General features: G+C 40.7%; 4 protein-coding genes across 4 annotated transcripts in view; 1 reads left to right on the forward strand and 3 right to left on the reverse strand.

The window, feature by feature from the left end:
• LOC138032063 (small ribosomal subunit protein eS8-like) overlaps nucleotides 1-2,588 on the forward strand; it is a 7,009-nt gene extending 4,421 nt beyond the window's left edge. The window contains exons 6-7 of the mRNA XM_068879648.1: nucleotides 1,565-1,697; nucleotides 2,435-2,588. Of these exons, the coding sequence (XP_068735749.1) occupies nucleotides 1,565-1,697; nucleotides 2,435-2,547 (246 nt within the window). The 3' untranslated portion in view covers nucleotides 2,548-2,588. The remainder of the gene's footprint in view (nucleotides 1-1,564; nucleotides 1,698-2,434) is intronic.
• A 6,831-nt stretch (nucleotides 2,589-9,419) lies between these two features.
• On the reverse strand, nucleotides 9,420-16,042 carry LOC138033576 (microsomal glutathione S-transferase 1-like). The gene is made up of 4 exons (XM_068881362.1): nucleotides 15,898-16,042; nucleotides 15,551-15,697; nucleotides 10,161-10,243; nucleotides 9,420-10,091 (listed from the first exon to the last, which is right to left on the reverse strand). The coding sequence occupies exons 2-4, from the start codon at nucleotides 15,668-15,670 to the stop codon at nucleotides 9,839-9,841; spliced, it is 456 nt and encodes a 151-aa protein (XP_068737463.1). The 5' UTR covers nucleotides 15,671-15,697; nucleotides 15,898-16,042; the 3' UTR covers nucleotides 9,420-9,838.
• A 201-nt stretch (nucleotides 16,043-16,243) lies between these two features.
• Nucleotides 16,244-17,500, reverse strand: part of LOC138033574 (uncharacterized) — a 6,858-nt gene continuing 5,601 nt past the window's right edge. Inside the window, exon 2 of the mRNA XM_068881361.1 lies at nucleotides 16,244-17,500. This exon is cut by the window's right edge and continues 5,322 nt beyond it. The gene's annotated coding sequence lies outside the window, so the exon portion shown is untranslated.
• Nucleotides 17,380-17,500, reverse strand: part of LOC138032064 (uncharacterized) — a 591-nt gene continuing 470 nt past the window's right edge. Inside the window, exon 1 of the mRNA XM_068879650.1 lies at nucleotides 17,380-17,500. This exon is cut by the window's right edge and continues 470 nt beyond it. Coding sequence (XP_068735751.1) covers nucleotides 17,380-17,500 — 121 coding nt within the window.

Below are 17,500 nucleotides of genomic sequence, written 5' to 3' on the forward strand. Positions count from 1 at the left end.
GGGTAATTTGAAAGTCTTGGTGACAGCTCCGTAATTCGAAGATGAGGAGCACTGCATTGGGCTTGTTTATTACCCTAAAGCCCTTGAGTGGTTGCCCTTCGTCAAGTTAATTGTCTGGCGCTACATGACGGCCAAGGAAAATCTATAAGTGGCACTCTTACAAGGGTTACAGTCAACCCAATAATGTCACCTGTGACCAGTATCCACAGGACTGAAATGAGCGTTCGAATTCGTCTTTAGAGCTTCCAAGATTTGAGTGGAATCTTGAAGATTTTTCTGAAAGTTGCAGCGAAAAATGCACAATAAGTGAACAGTAATCCATCAAATGATTGAAACAGTTTTCACTTTTCAAACAGCGTTTATTGCTGCCCGCATAGCCCGCACAGGGCAGCCTCCTATTTCTGTGTTGATATATTTTGACTTGAGGTTATGTGTTTGTTAGTACCGTAGTTGCCAGTCCCCACTGCGTAGAAAGTATGTGACTCTTTGATCCTACCTTGTACATTTGTCATCTCTTGATGCTAAGGGAAGCTTTTTACTAAAACGATAATGTCAGGTGTAAATTTAAGTATGTGGGGAAGTATTCCTGAGGGTAGCGAACGTTTTAGTGATGAATCGAGGGGAAGACAGTGTTCTTTCATGACACCAAGGTGAACAGACTGGCAAATAAAACAAGTGAATTGCCCAGCGAGGTGAACAAACTGAATTCTAATTTGCCCAACAACACGAATGAAACAAGCTAATTAGCAAACCAACAAAATAATAATAATTATACTTAAATTTACACCTGACATGACAAGCTACTGAGTAACTTGCCATTTTTGTAAAAACAAAATATCTATGATGTTTTGATATCGTTTGATAAAAAATTAGTTATAATTTATTATTATTGAAAATTATGTCATCACCATTTATTGTAAGTAGTAGACTTCTACAGTGTAATTTTATTATCAGTATACAGCTTGTTACTGTTCATGTTACATTACCTACTGTTTCAACTGAAATAACTATCACCTTTTGACAGCAGTTTACCAGAAGAATAACAATAATATTATTGACAAGCAGTTTCAAAAAGAGTTAAGACACTCACTGTTGATAACCGTACAATGCGTGTCATTCAAGTCAGCCCATATCCAACCCCCCTTCCCCCCAAGCAAAGTTGTTTCCATTTCTACTTGGCACTCAGACTAAAAGGTATCAACATTGAAAAAGGGGAGGGGGGAGGGAGGGGCATTCAGCCTTTTCTTATGAATATAAGAGGGGTTTTAGGAAGAAGAGGCGGATTTTCTATTCAGTGTCTCAACCTTTTTGCAATTGCTTGTAGCTCCCTAGGAATTTTAGTGTTAGGGGTCGAAGGTTCAAATCCTGCCAAATGACTATTTTTCAGCTCTCCTTTTGCCTGTTGCCATGCAACTTGTATCATATCATTGTGTCCCAATTATTTGTTTGCACTTGGAAATCAGGTAGCCTGAGCAGTTCTGTGTGTTGAATGTGCAAGGCCATTTGTTTTTTGTTTTACTTTTAAAGAGGTTCTTGAAAAATGTGTCTGTCTGTTGTCTTTTAGGGGGAAAGTGAAGAGACTGATGTGCTCAACAAAAAACGTTCAAAGCGTTGTCAGAGGAAAATTGATGCACGTAAAAAAATAGCAAAACTTGTTCCCCAGCTTGAGGAACAGTTTCCCTCTGGCAGGCTCTTTGGTAAGGCATCTACATTGATGATGATAAAGGTTTTCTTCCCCTACTGTCTTTTCAATATAGGATCGAATCGTACACCTACACCAAGGAGAATAAGAAATGGGATCCTTTCACAGAACTTTTAAAGTAAAGTAAGACAGAAAAGTTAGTCTTGCAGTATCCCTTTTCCCCTCCACATAAAGCGACAATCAAACAAATAGATATACCTTTAAGTAAATATACTTGTAACAGTTCCGCCTTACCGTAATATAGGATATCAATGCACTTTTCAGACATGTTATATTTAGCTGCCATATACCTGTAATTTACTGTACTCTCTATTTCTGTTCACTGGTTTGTTTTATTTTGTAGCTGTATAACTTTTTTTTCCCCCTCGTTTCTCCGGGGAATAATAATAATAATAATAATAATAATAATAATAAAATAAATAAATAAATAAATAAATTTAAAAAATACATTGATGATGATGATGATGATGATGATGATGATGATGATGATGATGATATTAATAATAACAATAAAGAGCAAATACGTGCCACATGTAACAAGCCATCTTCAAGTAAATATTGACTGCAACCATTTTGCCTCCTCTTCGGGAAAATACTTATCTGCTGATCCAGTTTTCTGCATACGTCAACAGTACATACCTTGAAACGAATTACCAATAAATATATATACGGTATATATATATATATTTTTTTTTTTTGCCATTGATAAACTGGTTGTCTTTGTTTGTTTAGCTTGCGTTGCATCTAGACCAGGCCAGAGTGGAAGGTGTGATGGCTATATTCTGGAAGGCAAAGAACTTGACTTTTATGTTCGTAAAATCAAGGCAAAGAAGACCAAGACCTGAAATTTGTAAAAACTAAAAGAACAATAAAGTTGATTTCAGAAGATTAGTCTGAAGGAATGCTTACTTGAGTTGGGACAGCCCGTTCACTGGTCTTGCTCGCTTTACCAAGGATTTTCTCTAACCCTAATTTTTTCTTTGGCAAAAGCTCTTTATGCAAAAAGGCCGGGTGGTGTAATAATTGAGATTGCAGGAAAGCCAATCAAGGGTTTAATAGTTTTCTCGATTGGGGGGGGGGGGGGGAGGGGGGGGCAATTTAGAGTACGAGTTTAATGAGCAAGCTGTTGTCAATCATCGCAGAGAGCTGGGAATGTCTGAGGAAAATGGAAACACTACCGATATGTTTGCAGCCATCTCGTGCATTGATTTAAACAAGTACCGACAGCCCGCGAAGAAAGGCGTCGGCTACTTCGTTCAGACAAGGCGGCAATTGAAGTAGCCAACAGTCGGTTATTCTTCTTGCAAACCCTTCCTTACAGAGCTTCCTTAAACCCTGGCCAAACGAGAGCGAGAGTTGATGAGTTAACAAGAGTACGAACTCTTGAGATCTCAGTGAGAGTCGATCGAGAGTTTGGCAAACGAGAGAGTCGAGAGTTTCAGGCGGAAACAAAAGAGAGAGCCTGGGAATCACCCCGGGAAAATCCTTTCTTACGTAAATATGGCGACCATCCAGCCGGTATATTGAGCCTTCGCGTTGTCCTTGTTCCCCGAATCCGACACCATATTATTTTTTCCATTTTTTTGTCTGAGCCCGCTGGAAAAAAACTAACTGCTGACCGCAAAACTCTCACCCAAACTCTCATTAAAAGTTAAAGCAGGTTTAAATTCGAGGAGAGAGTCGATGAGAGGTCCTGGCCAAATGAGAGCGAGAGTTTCAACTCTCGTCAACTCTTATCAACTCGTTCTCGTTTGGCCAGGGCTTTACAGAGCATCTCCGTCCCATCCGCCTGCGGCCAAGTTTACTTTACTACAGTGTTGGTTTCTGAATTTTGGTCCCCCTCCGTTAACCTTGGAATGTTTCCTAATGTTAGCTCAGTCAGTCGAAGTAAAAAAAGAATATAAGCAAGCTGCAGAATCTTGGAGCGGATTCAGAGCTACCTGAAATTTTCATTTAGTTAAGGTGGCTCTGAATCCGCTTCACAGGATTTTTTAAAACTTTGCAGAAAGTTTCATTCTGGCATGCTGATTACATTTCAGAAATAAAAAATGGGGGTCACCCAGTTCGTTTTTTAAGATATGAACAGCTAAAGCCATAATATGGGGTGTTTTTGCAGGGCTTTCCTGTTGCCACGGTAACTTTTTACGTCACAAGATGACCGAATCTTTTACAGAAAAAATTAGTGTTAGATAACCCTCAACCTTACGACTGTCTCAGCGTCATTTCTACTTCAAATTATATTCTGTCAATGAAATAGGATCTCAAAGGTCACCACTGAACAGCAATTGCAAATGTAGCCAGAGTCAACTGTAGCTGAATAATTCAAAGGCCATTGGTTTTACCTCGGTTTGAATCAATTATCAGAATTACACCAGAAATCGCCTTATTTGGAGAAAATTCATTTTCGAAAATTATCTTGCGTTGCAGAAGAACAGCGCATCATGCGTTTTATATGTCGAATAATTTATTCACATAAGGGTTGTTCGGCATTAGTTTTCGCAAAAGTGAGCAAGTATTCTTGTACAATGTTCTTTATTAAAAGAGCTTAACTAAAATGGACCATTAAAAGCGAGGTGAACACGCCATAACACCAAACCCAGTGTGGCCATCACGCCACGCATGCGCACCTGGTTCATTGGCAACCATGGACAGCTGTTTCGGCCTTTTGATGCACCGATCTCTTAAAGGGATCCAACTTTTTCCACACGCTTGCCGTGGAAGAGCGACCCAGCTTACCACATTTGTTGTATGGAGCTAAGTTCCACCAGAAACCCAGAAGGTTTGAAACGTGTAACGGCCCCTTGTGTGCTAGGAAACAAGGTTCTGAATATTCGATTTGCTAAGTACCATATTTGGAACAACAAGAGCGAGGGGTTTCCAAATATGGTACTTAGCACTGAAACATTCAACCAATCAGTTCGCACTGAATATTCGGAAGCTGTGAACGCGCGTTACACGTTTCAACCCTTATGGGTTTCTGGTTCCACTAAAAGAGGTGCCTAAAAACACCCGTCCAGTACGTCGTAAGGTGGCTATGCAATGCTGATGAGGCAGAACAAGCGGAAACAGCTGTCCGTGGCTACCAATAAACCGGGTGAAATAGTTGTGCGCATGCCTGACGTAATGGCCACACCGGGTTTGGGATTATGGTGTGTTCACCTTGCTCTTAATGCCCTGTAACTTGTCAAAAAACATCGCATATCGGATCTTGCAAACCATCAATGGCTGGATTGCATGATATTTTTTGAGCAAAAGTTTTCAGAATTGCTGAATTCACAGTGAAAACGTTTTGAGGAAAAGAGTATCACGAGTCATTGCTAGAAAGCTGACTCAGGAGTTTTTCATACTGAAGAACTTGTCACTTAATGATCGAGCCAACAATCATTTATGCCAGCTGCGACAGGTGACCTGATTGTCGGGTCAGTGAGGTTAACAGATCTTACACTAACATGATCAAAACACTCCGCAGAAACAGCCGAGTTCAACACACTGACAACCAAAATACCAAGACATATTGAGCCACAAATGAAACCAATTCCTCTTGGCTTGCTGATACCATTGAGGTACGCAACGGTGTGAAGGATTCTTGCAGCTGTGAAGATTCGTAAACACCAAATACCTCTGACTGGTGACAGATTGAGCAATGTGTACCACAGCGCAATAATCAGAAAGATTGGGATATTTTCGAGATCATTTTGATGTGCTCTGAAAAAAAAAGGCAGAACTTAAAGGGCCTGTGGCACTCTATTGCGCATGTGCGGCTGTTTGATTTTTGAACCGACGGTTCTTTTTTCAAAGCCAGTATCAATGACGGAAATCCTGTTTAATCGACAAAGTGAGACGTGCCCAAGTTGTAATAACATTTCTAAACTTCAGTTTGGTAATATACGAAGGACTTTGATGCCATATTGTGTTAGTTTTTGGGAGCTGTAGATAAAATTCATGTCCACGAAAGCCGGATCAGGCGAAGGGGCTCGGGTCGAAAGGTTCTTACACCTCGTAGCCGCCTTGCATCCAAACAAACAAGAAAACAAGTAATAGCAGATGGGAGAAGGCACATCGAAAGCTTTATATAGAGAAACACGTCCATGAAAGCTGGAAGAAAATAAAGTGTATGTGCGTCGATTCCACTGACACGGCCTTCACACAACATCTTTTGTTCTTGGAGGTGAGACGAAGAATGGGGTTATAGTATTTACACTGATTATTGGTTTCCCTTTAGCACTATGATTCTTTGTCGTCAGCTTACTGTGCGTTTTATTTTGCTATTCGAGTTTTTTATCCGTCAGTTCAGTTGCCATATCATGGAATTATGGCTTTCAGTGTAGGGACGCACAAGGAGCAAATTATTGGCTTCAGCTTGGAAACGTGGCAGGAAGCGTCTCGATTTAGCTGTTGAAGCCCACGGTAGATGAGAATTTTTGTTTGGTAAAAAAGAAGGGCTGAACTTTTTTTTTGTTCTATTTTTTTCTGATTAGAATAGGGTCAAGCATGATAGATCGATCTGCTCAGTTTACTATAAATCATCATATCGTATCTTTATTTACCCTCGAATTTTAGAGTAGCTTGATGTAGCTAGTATCTCCGAGAATTTACCCTCCCAACCATGATACGCCACAGAGGACAGATCACAACACCGGGAACTGCATGCCCTACAGGGTCGTAGCGTGAGATTTTGAAGGTGTACGCACACGAATAATGTTTCGAGCGCCAAAGGCGCCCCAAACTACGGCGGTCTTGGGGCATGCTCCCCCTGAACATTTTGAATTTAGGGTCTCGGAAATGCCATTTCCGACTATTTTCGAAGGACATTTCAATAAATAAATGCAAAGGAAAATGCAGTAGTTAGTTGTTTATTTTACCTATCTGTCGAGTTTTCTCTGCAGCAAGCTACAACACAAACAGAGGGTTTACAATACAAGCAGAGGGCAAGACGTCGCAAACTCTGTTATAATATCATCATCATCATCATAGTCATATTTCTTTAAAAAAATAACCGGGAACTGGGGACTGGTGATAAGACTAACAATGTGTGGGGGCCTCAAAGGGTAGAGCTTTTTTTTGGGGGGATTTCGTCCACTACTACGTCTCTTGCCGTTAAGGACTGGCTATAAGGGTCCAACGTGTTGGTGCAACATCATCCAACATTGTCGAATCTACCATGTTGCACTCGTTTGGCCACCAATGTTACATCAAACATCGCCTTCAACTTCATCCAACGTTTCTTTTGTTCTAAGGAGTGAACAACAGTGTGGCATTTGTCGTCAGCTTACTGTGCGTTTTATTTTGCTATTCGAGTTTTTTATCCGTCAGTTCAGTTGCCATATCATGGAATTATGGCTTTCAGTGTAGGGACGCACAAGGAGCAAATTATTGGCTTCAGCTTGGAAACGTGGCAGGAAGCGTCTCGATTTAGCTGTTGAAGCCCACGGTAGATGAGAATTTTTGTTTGGTAAAAAAGAAGGGCTGAACTTTTTTTTTGTTCTATTTTTTTCAGATTAGAATAGGGTCAAGCATGATAGATCGATCTGCTCAGTTTACTATAAATCATCATATCGTATCTTTATTTACCCTCGAATTTTAGAGTAGCTTGATGTAGCTAGTATCTCCGAGCATTTACCCTCCCAACCATGATATGCCACAGAGGACAGATCACAACACCGGGAACTGCATGCCCTACAGGGTCGTAGCGTGAGATTTTGAAGGAGTACGCACACGAATAATGTTTCGAGCGCCAAAGGCGCCCCAAACTACGGCGGTCTTGGGGCATGCTCCCCCTGAACATTTTGAATTTAGGGTCTCGGAAATGCCATTTCCGACTATTTTCGAAGGACATTTCAATAAATAAATGCAAAGGAAAATGCAGTAGTTAGTTGTTTATTTTACCTATCTGTCGAGTTTTCTCTGCAGCAAGCTACAACACAAACAGAGGGTTTACAATACAAGCAGAGGGCAAGACGTCGCAAACTCTGTTATAATATCATCATCATCATCATAGTCATATTTCTTTAAAAAAATAACCGGGAACTGGGGACTGGTGATAAGACTGACAATGTGTGGGGGCCTCAAAGGGTAGAGCTTTTTTTTGGGGGGATTTCGTCCACTACTACGTCTCTTGCCGTTAAGGACTGGCTATAAGGGTCCAACGTGTTGGTGCAACATCATCCAACATTGTCGAATCTACCATGTTGCACTCGTTTGGCCACCAATGTTACATCAAACATCGCCTTCAACTTCATCCAACGTTTCTTTTGTTCTAAGGAGTGCACAACAGTGTGGCATTTGTTTGGCCATCACATTCAACAGTGTTGCACGCGCGCTTGCGCTGCAGCTATCGGTATCCGCGGTGATGGTTTATTCGTTGCATCTGTTTCGCGCGTTGCCACGTCAAAGTTCAAGCTTCACAATTGTGAAGGAGCCAAGTCTTGAATATCTGAGCGACAAAAGCTTGAGCATGCAATTTCTCTTCGAACAGATAGCCCTTCGGCTTGTGTTCAAAGCTCTCAGGGGTATGACGCCAATGTATGTGCAGGATCTTTTGCAAGTCAAGACCCCGGGACGCTACTCCCTACGCAGTGACGTCCTGGGTCTTCACAAGGTTCCTCACACCTGCATGGTGCAAGCTAAGACCTCTGGAGACCGCGCATTTGCTGTTGCAGTTCCCAGATTCTGGAACAGCCGTCCTCTGGCTATCAGAGAGAGTGACTCTATTGATAATTTTAAAAAGGAACTTGAAAACGCCAACAGGGCGAGAGTTTGTTTTCTAAGGATTTTAGGTAGATTTTGGTTCCAGACCCTCGAGTCCAACATGCTGGATCCAACACGTTGGATTCGTCTGGCCACCTCGTTGTTGTTCGACACTTTTCAACAGCGTCCAACAATGTTGGATGATGTTGGATCCGTTTGGCAAGGCCTATATGGGTTAATGAGAAGATACTGGAAATACTCACGCACAGAGACACCATCTTAATTCGAAATTTAAAAAAATTGGCCCGATTTTATAATTTAAAAAATTAAGGCCTTCATGGAATATGGATTTCCGGATTTGAGCTGTACGCACGGGCGTACGTGCGTATAAGGAAGTTACGCTCCTGCCCTAGTCTGCGCGAATAGTGTGTGGCTTCTTTTACGTCCCACAGATTTATGAACATTGAAGGGTTGTGAGACGGGGCCTACTGTTTAATCTCTGCCGAGAAGACCAGAAAGTCTTCTTATTACAAAGGCAGCACTTTCTCCTCGGTTATTCAAAGACCCTGAGTGTAGGTTCTGACGGAGTCGAACTCACGAGCTCCCGCATGGAAGCCCGATGCTCAACCAACTGAGCTACCGGTGTGCGGTTCACAAGAAACTTGACATGAGTACCCGTTAAGTCTCCCAGAATTCACCTTTGTCCAATAAGAAATCGAAATAGACTGCCTGAGAAATAGAATCTCAAAGTTTACCTTAAACTGAGCAGCAAATGTAGCCGCAATTCCCTGTAGATAATTCATTAAGGGTGCGTTTTTTTGGGAAAATCCGAAAACGGATTTCTGATCTCGGATCAATGGATTCTTCAAGGCCAAAAAAACGCAAATGGTTTTATGGTCTATTTACTCGTAATGGGGACACGGAAAACATATTTTAAGATTTTAATTTTTCCGGTTGATCTAGTTTTGAACGCTTCGCGAGTATTAAAGTCGATAAAAAACACTTAAAATAAAGAGCACACAGCGCGAAATCAAGAACGGTGACCCCATCTTTTTATTGCATTTTTTAAATGTCCTGTGTATGAATATCAATTGTGCCAAGTTTGAAAAAAATCTGGATAGTGCGTCATTTAAATTAAAATGCTACCAGAAAAAAAAAAAAACCTTATGATCGATAAAAAGAAATGACGAAAAACATGCTTTTTTAGCTGTTGGAAAGGTGCTATCAATATTATTGCTCTCAAGAAACTTTTAGTGTAATTTCTGGTGTGAAAGTTGCAGGAAACCTAACTATTTTTCACGAATTACTGAATTTATAGTGAAAAAGTTATGACTAAAGGAGTACTATGCAATCGTTGCTAAAAACTTTCGAGCCAAAAACGACGTCATTTGATGAGCCAACAATCATTTATGCCAGCTGCAACAGACGACCCAACGCGCGTTAACATGATCAAAACACTCCCGCAATAACAGCCGAGTACAACACACTGACAACCAAAATTCCAAGACATATTGAGCCACCGATGAAACCAATTCCTCTTGGCTTGCTGATACCATTGAGATACGCAACGGTGTGAAGGATTCTTGCAGCTGTGAAGATTCGTAAACACCAAATACCTCTGACTGGTGGCAGATTGAGCAATGTGTACAACAGCGCAATAATCAGAAAGATCGGGATGTTTTCGAGATCATTTCGATGTGCTCTAAAAAAAGAATGGCAGAACTTAAGCCAAGGAAGTATTTTCCAAGAATTTTTCACAATTTAAGTTTACCTTCGAACTCTCTCCACATCCTCACTTGTCGGTATTGGCTTGCCTTTATTTTTGTCTCCATAATCTTCTGGACTAGGAAGTACCTGCAATTTAAAATTTAAAATGCTAGTTAAGGAGAGTTAAGTATAATAAGAATTAGAGGCATCTTTGTCAGTGGCACCTTCACCACAATGAACATAAAATGTTCTTTCCTATGCCTCTCGGGGGTGGAAGCCGAATAATGATTAATGAATAACGGCATTGAATGAAAAATGAATATTTGGCTTTGGAAAATCAGGAATAATGAATAACACAGCCATGTCAGTAGAATAATGAATAAAACTTTTTTTTATGTACTTCCTGATGCACTTTCGAGAGGGGCTTTATATTTATACCATGAAAGTTTTGTTTTCGCGAAATCAGTCGGCAATCGGCAAAAGAACTACATAAAAACTACCAAAGACTCCTTCCGAATCTATTCCGCAGCTTTAGACTCAGATCAGACTGGGATTATTGTAGAATCTGCCAAACAACTTGACCTAATGACCTCTCGAATCGTTTTCTGTCTGAACGTTCGACCTTTGATTCACGTGGTTAGTGATTGGCCGTTTTTATACCAGAGATTGAGACGCTTAATCCGTCTGGGACGTAGGCAAACGTTTTTTCTGCGTCCGTTAATTCGTCTAGTATAAAGACGGGCACGGGACGCATGATGCATCTGGACGAACTTTCCAGTTTAGTGCGTCTTGAAAGACGAACAAAAGTGAATACCATAAAGACTCGTGTATAAGCCGCATCCCCAACTTTCAAGCATGATTTTGGAAAAAAATAAGAACTCCATCTAAAGTTGTGTATTTGCAGCGACATTAATAGGTTAATCAACTCTGAAAATACCTTTTAAAAGCTTCTTTTTAATCAATTTCCCTATATCCCTGTGAGTGACAACAGTTGTCTTCATTGCTGAAAGCCCGCAGTTGAAATGAAAACGATAGAATTTGCACGAAAAAAGCTCAGGAGTTTGCTTGGTAACCACGCAGGCGTATGGATATGGAAACGCTCGCTTTCACATCAGCTGTGCATGGATATCATGTTCATCAGGATGTATAAAAGCCACCGATCGGAGAAAACTTGTTGCTAAACGAGAGTTTAACAACCCCACGGACAAACACGCCGTGAAAGTAGTGAGGGGCAATGAAACGGTCGGCCATTTGCCTCCCGAGTTCTCCTGAATAGTGTGGTATTTTCTTGCACGTAGTGGAAAAAGCAATGTTGAGGTGATCGGTCGTAGACGCCATTGTAAGCAGCTGTGCGGAGGAATGGAGCTTCTATGCTAGTTAGAGTTTAACTGCTCAAACAGAACTACTGGCGAGCAAGATTCGGGTTTCGAACCTGAAGATCCAAACCTTCTACTGAAAGCAGTGATGAAAAACAGGTCTCAATATGTTTAATCTTTAGTTACTGAAGGTTTTCAGTTCAATTTGTGACCCTTACAAGCCAGTTTACTCCTTCTGAAAGCAATGGTCTCGTGTATAAGCCGCACCCGCGATTTTTGGCACAAAGTTTAAAATCCTTCATTTTTACGGAAATTTACATTAAAATTGTCAAACTTCTGCTAAAATGCTATTTTAAACATATTTTTATTATCCTTGCTGTTTCGAAACGCGCCAAACATACCGTTTTCATCATCACTCTCTGTATTCTTATTCCGGAATAGGGTCAATCGAACGCGCCCTCAAGCATAAAGGTGCGAGTCTTCAGGGTAGTTCGTCCGGACGCATTATGCGTCTCTTGTCTGTCTTTACACTTATGTAATTTGCCCAAGGTCGTCGCAAACGGATTATGCGTCTTTTATGGATCGTCCCGTCTTTACACTAGACGGATAACATGAGAGACGTAATTCGTCTGGATGGATTATGTGGCGTCTCTAGTATAAAAACGCCCATTGCTTGATGTCCAGATTGGTGTCGGTGTGTCAACGACGATGTATGCATGGTCGGTTTATCAATGATGTAATGTTTGGATACTGAATTGTGTAGAATGGGGAAAAGCAAGAAATCAGAGAAAAAGACGGTGACCCACGGTAATGTGATATTAAGTTTACCTTGTTTTGCTTTATGGAACTTCCCATTTTATGTTTCGAAACCTAAATGGTTTTTAAAATATTTTTTTATGCAGCTCACGTTCCAGGTCACCCGAAAAGAGGCGGCGTTCAAAGCGGCCGACCAGCAGCAGGTCAACTGGTATCAAGTTAGCGCGAACCAAGCACTTTTTAAAGGAGCAGTGTCACCGGTGGCGCATGCGTGACAGCATGTCAAAATTTTTGAAAAAGTTTGCCAACTTTTTCAAAGGAGTGTGTGGGTGTGAATATCTTACACAATCAAAGCCATCCGTGGTCACTTTAGTGAACCAAATATCCTGTGGCGTTCAGAAACAAATTAACTATACATTCGTTGTCGTTCTTTGCTCCTTTTTTCTTTGATTTTGATCGTATGTTACCATGTCGTGTCGTGGCGGCCATCGAGCTGGAACCGGACAAATAGTGATTCATTCTCCTCAAGAAAGCAAAAGAAGAGCAGTCGAAACACCAATGCAGCATCTACAATGAAGAGAAACTTTTTAAGACGTGAATTCATGATAAATTTGACGTATGGTGTAATCGAAGTGCAAGCTGTTTCACTATTACCAAGGAGTCCATCTTCGTATTTCATTTCTAGCGAGTCGCTTAAATGTCAAAGATCACAACATCGTCGTTAATAGTTGATAACACGTTTACTATCTTCGCTCTAAAATGTCTATTTGAATGTTTTGAAGAAAAAGCTGCATTTAGATGAGAGGAACTGGATGCACTGGTTGTGTTTATTTGTACTTTGCACGAATTATAAAACCGTAAGCGGTGAGTAAAACACGGCTGAATTTTTTCGCTGCTTATCGTCTTTCGACTTCAAAGTCGTCTCTTGGAAATAAATGCACTCTCTTTCAGCTTTGGAATGGCATGTTAATCTTGATAATATGTCTGGTTTATCACAGAGAAAAAATATTTGTTTGTGAGTGCTTGAACCGCCGACAGTGTTCCCGGTCACACTTCACTGAATTCAACTGTCACGCAGAAAACAAACATGGCATCATATTTGTGTTCGATTTTATTTCTTGGACTCCAGATCATCGATAATTGATAAACATGCATTTTATTTCTATTCTAAAGCCATATTTAGTCTAGACTTAAACATAAAAAGCAAAAAAATTAACGTCTGTTAAAATGTGTGTGAAAATACCGCGCATGCCATCCCATGACACTGCCCCTTTAATACCAATTTTTATCATAAAACAACATGAATTAAGATAAACCCAGTGAATAATACGGATTTTCAACTTGATTTTTATTTTTGCCTTTTTAAATAGTGAAATTATTCTCTAAAACTAAAATACATGCGAAAAGTAGTCTCTGCGCCAAAAAAAAATCAAATTTGAAGTTCAAAAGTTCGCTTTTGGCTGCATGTTTTTATATCATAGAGCACCCCCCTGGAACCCCTAGAGGCTCACCCCTCCGGTGCTTGTTTGGTCCGTCTCCTCGTTGGATCGCACACTCCCACAAAAAAAAAAAACCCTGCCTATGGGACTGAGTTACCTGTAAGTATAGGCACATTAACAAAACAACAACAACAACAACTTGATGTCGGTTCTAGGAACTTAAAAAGTTCTGCAACCAACCAGGCCATGCCGTGCAGACCAGGCTCTGAATTTGTGAAAATAGACACTGGCAATAGCACTGCTCTTGGAGACACATCATCCTCTTGAGAATTGAGTACACAGTCGAATGTGGAGAATTTATTTTGTTTTGGTGCAATGTCTTCTATCGTCACATAACCACGTTATGGTGTTATTGTGGTGTTTTGGGATAATTTTTTAAAAATTGGTGTCAGTTATGAATAATCAAGAACAACTTAAAAAGAATAATGAATAACTGAATGAAAAAACCCAAAGAATAATGAATAACCAAGGTCCAATTATTCAGCTTCCACCCCCGATATGCCTGGGATGTGAAAGGCACATCATTACAACATGGTTGGAACAACACAAAATCAACATAAGCACAGATGGAGTTTGCTGCTAATCATGAATGAATAGCCGAATATATACTGGAAACCAATAACTCATCTAAGACAGATACTTCGATAATATAAATCTGTTGTTCCTAAAATTCGTCTTTGATTGTTTCATCTGTCAGTACAACAGCTAAACAACAATTTTGGTCCATAAGTCTGTCTAAACCCCGAAGGGGGGGAGGGGGGGTTGCTGGTTGCTGGAAGCCTAGTTAGCACTAACCGTTGGTTGAGAAGGTTTCCATGGCATTTAATGCTGGTTAGCGCTAACCATGCTTCGAGCAACCCAGTCCTGGTTGCAGTTTGAAACTTAAGTTATTGGCATGGACAACAGAATAAAACTGTTCTTTCAATATGTTATAGAGCTTATTCATAAATGGCAGTCAATTTATAGGTCTCATTAGCCTACCAAAATTCTTGCCCTAAAATGAGGCTTGGTATGCTAATTTACACTTGGACAAAAGAATAATAAATTGACCACCATTTATGAATAAGGCCTATGGAGTTTTATTCTCAGGCCTTGTGATTAATAAGACATTGAGTCAAAGGACAAGACAAGATGGTATGGAATCCCACCTATCCTTTCTACTTAATAATAATCATCTCTTTCTTTTTTAAAGCATATTTTTGAAAGACACGTTCAAGACAATATCTCCAATTCGTGTACACTTCATGATGCAATAATGTTTAACATGGGAAGACATGAGGGGTCATGTTGCAGCGACATGTTGCACCTGATGTTTGCGACAAAAAAGTGTGAAGTACACACTGAGACCAGATACATTAGGGTTGTGTAGCACACATATGAAAATGTTGCGGTTACATGTTTCAGGGAGAAATGTTGCAGCGACAGGTATGCGCAATTATAAAAGTATCAGTTCACACAAGGGGGCGTGTCACTACAACATATCCCTGAAACATTTACCCGCAACATTTTCATGTGTGTGCAAATGTTGTGATTTTGTCCCTGCTACATGTCCCTGCTAAATGTCCCCGCTTCACGTCCGTGCTACATGTTGCTTCAGTGTGAACTACGACACAAGCTTCTTGTCGCTGCAACATGTCGTTGCAACATGACCGCTCGTGTCTACCCACCTTTATACTGTCTTCAAACATGAATCTCGTCGGATTTTATCCTAAGAGCTGTCTTATTAAATCTTCAGTCCGTTCAATTTTCAAACGTCCTCCACAATCTTAACGTCAGGTCAAACGATCAATAATTTCTTATTTCAATCATCTATAGTACAATGATAAGTTCGTAATGTTAGGCATGTCTTTATTACTTTAGCACGAAGAGTAGAACGAACTTACTTGATTCTTTATGCGTTGCCTTGCTGTCAAAAAGGACATTAGAAACGTTTTAAGGACAAGAATGCCTCCATAGAACATGTAAGCTGCGAACAAACGTTCATCGACAGTGAGCGTCACCATTTCGTGTCAGCGATTTACAGAATGACGCTGCAAAATAGAAGCGGACAAAACAAAAGGGGAATTAATTTTAATACTAGTGGAAAGATGACCTTTGAGTACAAGCGGTGTTGCGTTACAGGCAGCCGTTGAGAATTAATTTGTATGGGGAATAAAAATACCGTCGATTATGAAGCCTAAAAAACGCTCAATTTAACGTTCATTCAATAAAATGAATAAAACTGACTCACCTCTAGTGTATTCTTGCGCGCTTTGGTGCTTATTTTACCGTTTCGGGAATTCCGTGTTTTCACTGTTCTAAGACGAAGTCAAGGCTGCTGCACGCTAAGATTTCAACCGTAGTCAGCTCAGAGGCGGTTTGCGCGTCGAAAATCCATCCCAGCAGCGATTTTTCACGCAAAGCTAAAGCCCCATCATTTGCGAACCTCGGTGAATTTTTCGTCGTCAAAAATCCCCACGCACTTGGCTGGAAATGAGCATTTTCTGCTTCCGATTCCACGATAGCTGATGAAAATAACAGCCGGTGATCTTGTGAATGTTCACGGAGCTTGGGTCCGAGGTCAAATTAACTCAACCCCATCCCCACAGCGGCTTCTCGTCGTAGCCATGGAAAGTGTTGTACATGAAACACGCACCGAGCAAGCAAATGAGAACGTTGCGTGACAGGGTGACGATCATCGTGGAATTCCTGGTTTCGTAACTGATCGAGGTCGTCGCAGTCGCACATAACGTCAGCGATCGTCTGGTCAGTGTTTCCATATGATCGTCCCAATCGTCTCTGAGCATTATTTGAAACGATTCCGAAAAAAAAAAACTCCCATTTTCAAAAACACAAAGCTAGATCCTTCCATTTTAACAACAATAAAAGCAAGATGACACACGCTAACACCAACCCGCTGCTAACTGACTGGGTGAAATGGTTGTGCGCATGCGTAATGTGTTGGCCACACCGGGTTGGTGCCTTTGTGTTGCGATTTAGAAAAAAAAAGAGCTTAGGTTCCTTAATATTTTACTTGTTCCAAGGGAAAATGCTTATCGGATGAATGACTGGATACGGAATCGTATAGTCTTTATGTTGTTTTATTCGATCTATAAGAAAGATACAAAATTCGAGAGAATTGAAATCTAATGCGAGTGATTCATGAAATTGCATGGGAAATTATAATTCTCAAAATTCAACCGGTTACAAAAAGTTACTTACTTCTGTGGCGATATCCAGTCAAACTTATTTCAGTATTAACAGGTCAGCAAAACAGGTCAGCAGATCGGACAGCAAAAAACTACAGGTCAGCGATGTTCAACGTAAGATACAAAACGGGTGTTGACCTTTGTCTCCTATTTTGCGTTTCTTAAAATGTGTCATTCTAACTGAAAGATCAACTTACTTAGCTATTACGCCATCGACTGTCAATCACGCGGCGAATCAAATAAAATCAAAGGTCAATAAACGAATTAAATGTTAATCATCGAAACATTCTCCGCCCCGATAAGGGCGTAGTCCTTATCTCTAACAGATTCTGGCTAGTCATCACCTTCTGCAGGGTGTATGACGGCGATCTTGGTTATGGGTCGGCTGTACATTCCTGTCGACGTCTTGACTTCAACATTTCGCACTCGACCGTCAGGTCCAGGGTGTACTTCTAGGACCCTTCCAATTGACCATTTCTCCCGGAGAGCATTGGGATCTGATACTACTACGATATCATCTGGTCTCACGTTCCGCTTTTCCACCTGCCATTTCTTCCTAGGTACGAGTGACGGGAACACATTTCTGTTCCAGCGCTTCCAAAATGAATCAATGATTTTTTGCACGAATTCCACCTGTGGCATGGG

This window comes from Montipora capricornis, chromosome 14 (genome assembly GCF_036669925.1).
Source record: "Montipora capricornis isolate CH-2021 chromosome 14, ASM3666992v2, whole genome shotgun sequence".
Classification (NCBI taxonomy): Eukaryota; Metazoa; Cnidaria; class Anthozoa; order Scleractinia; family Acroporidae; genus Montipora; species Montipora capricornis.

What these genes read in the sequence shown, in the direction of transcription:
- LOC138033576 (XM_068881362.1), bottom strand. Translation starts at nt 15,670, where the DNA reads ATGGTGACGCTCACTGTCGATGAACGTTTGTTCGCAGCTTACATGTTC. An exon ending in GGCAACGCATAAAGAATCAA is followed by an intron (nt 10,244 to 15,550) that starts GTAAGTTCGTTC and finishes TTTAAATTGCAG; the next exon opens with GTACTTCCTAGTCCAGAAGA. An exon ending in GATGTGGAGAGAGTTCGAAG is followed by an intron (nt 10,092 to 10,160) that starts GTAAACTTAAAT and finishes TTCTTTTTTTAG; the next exon opens with AGCACATCGAAATGATCTCG.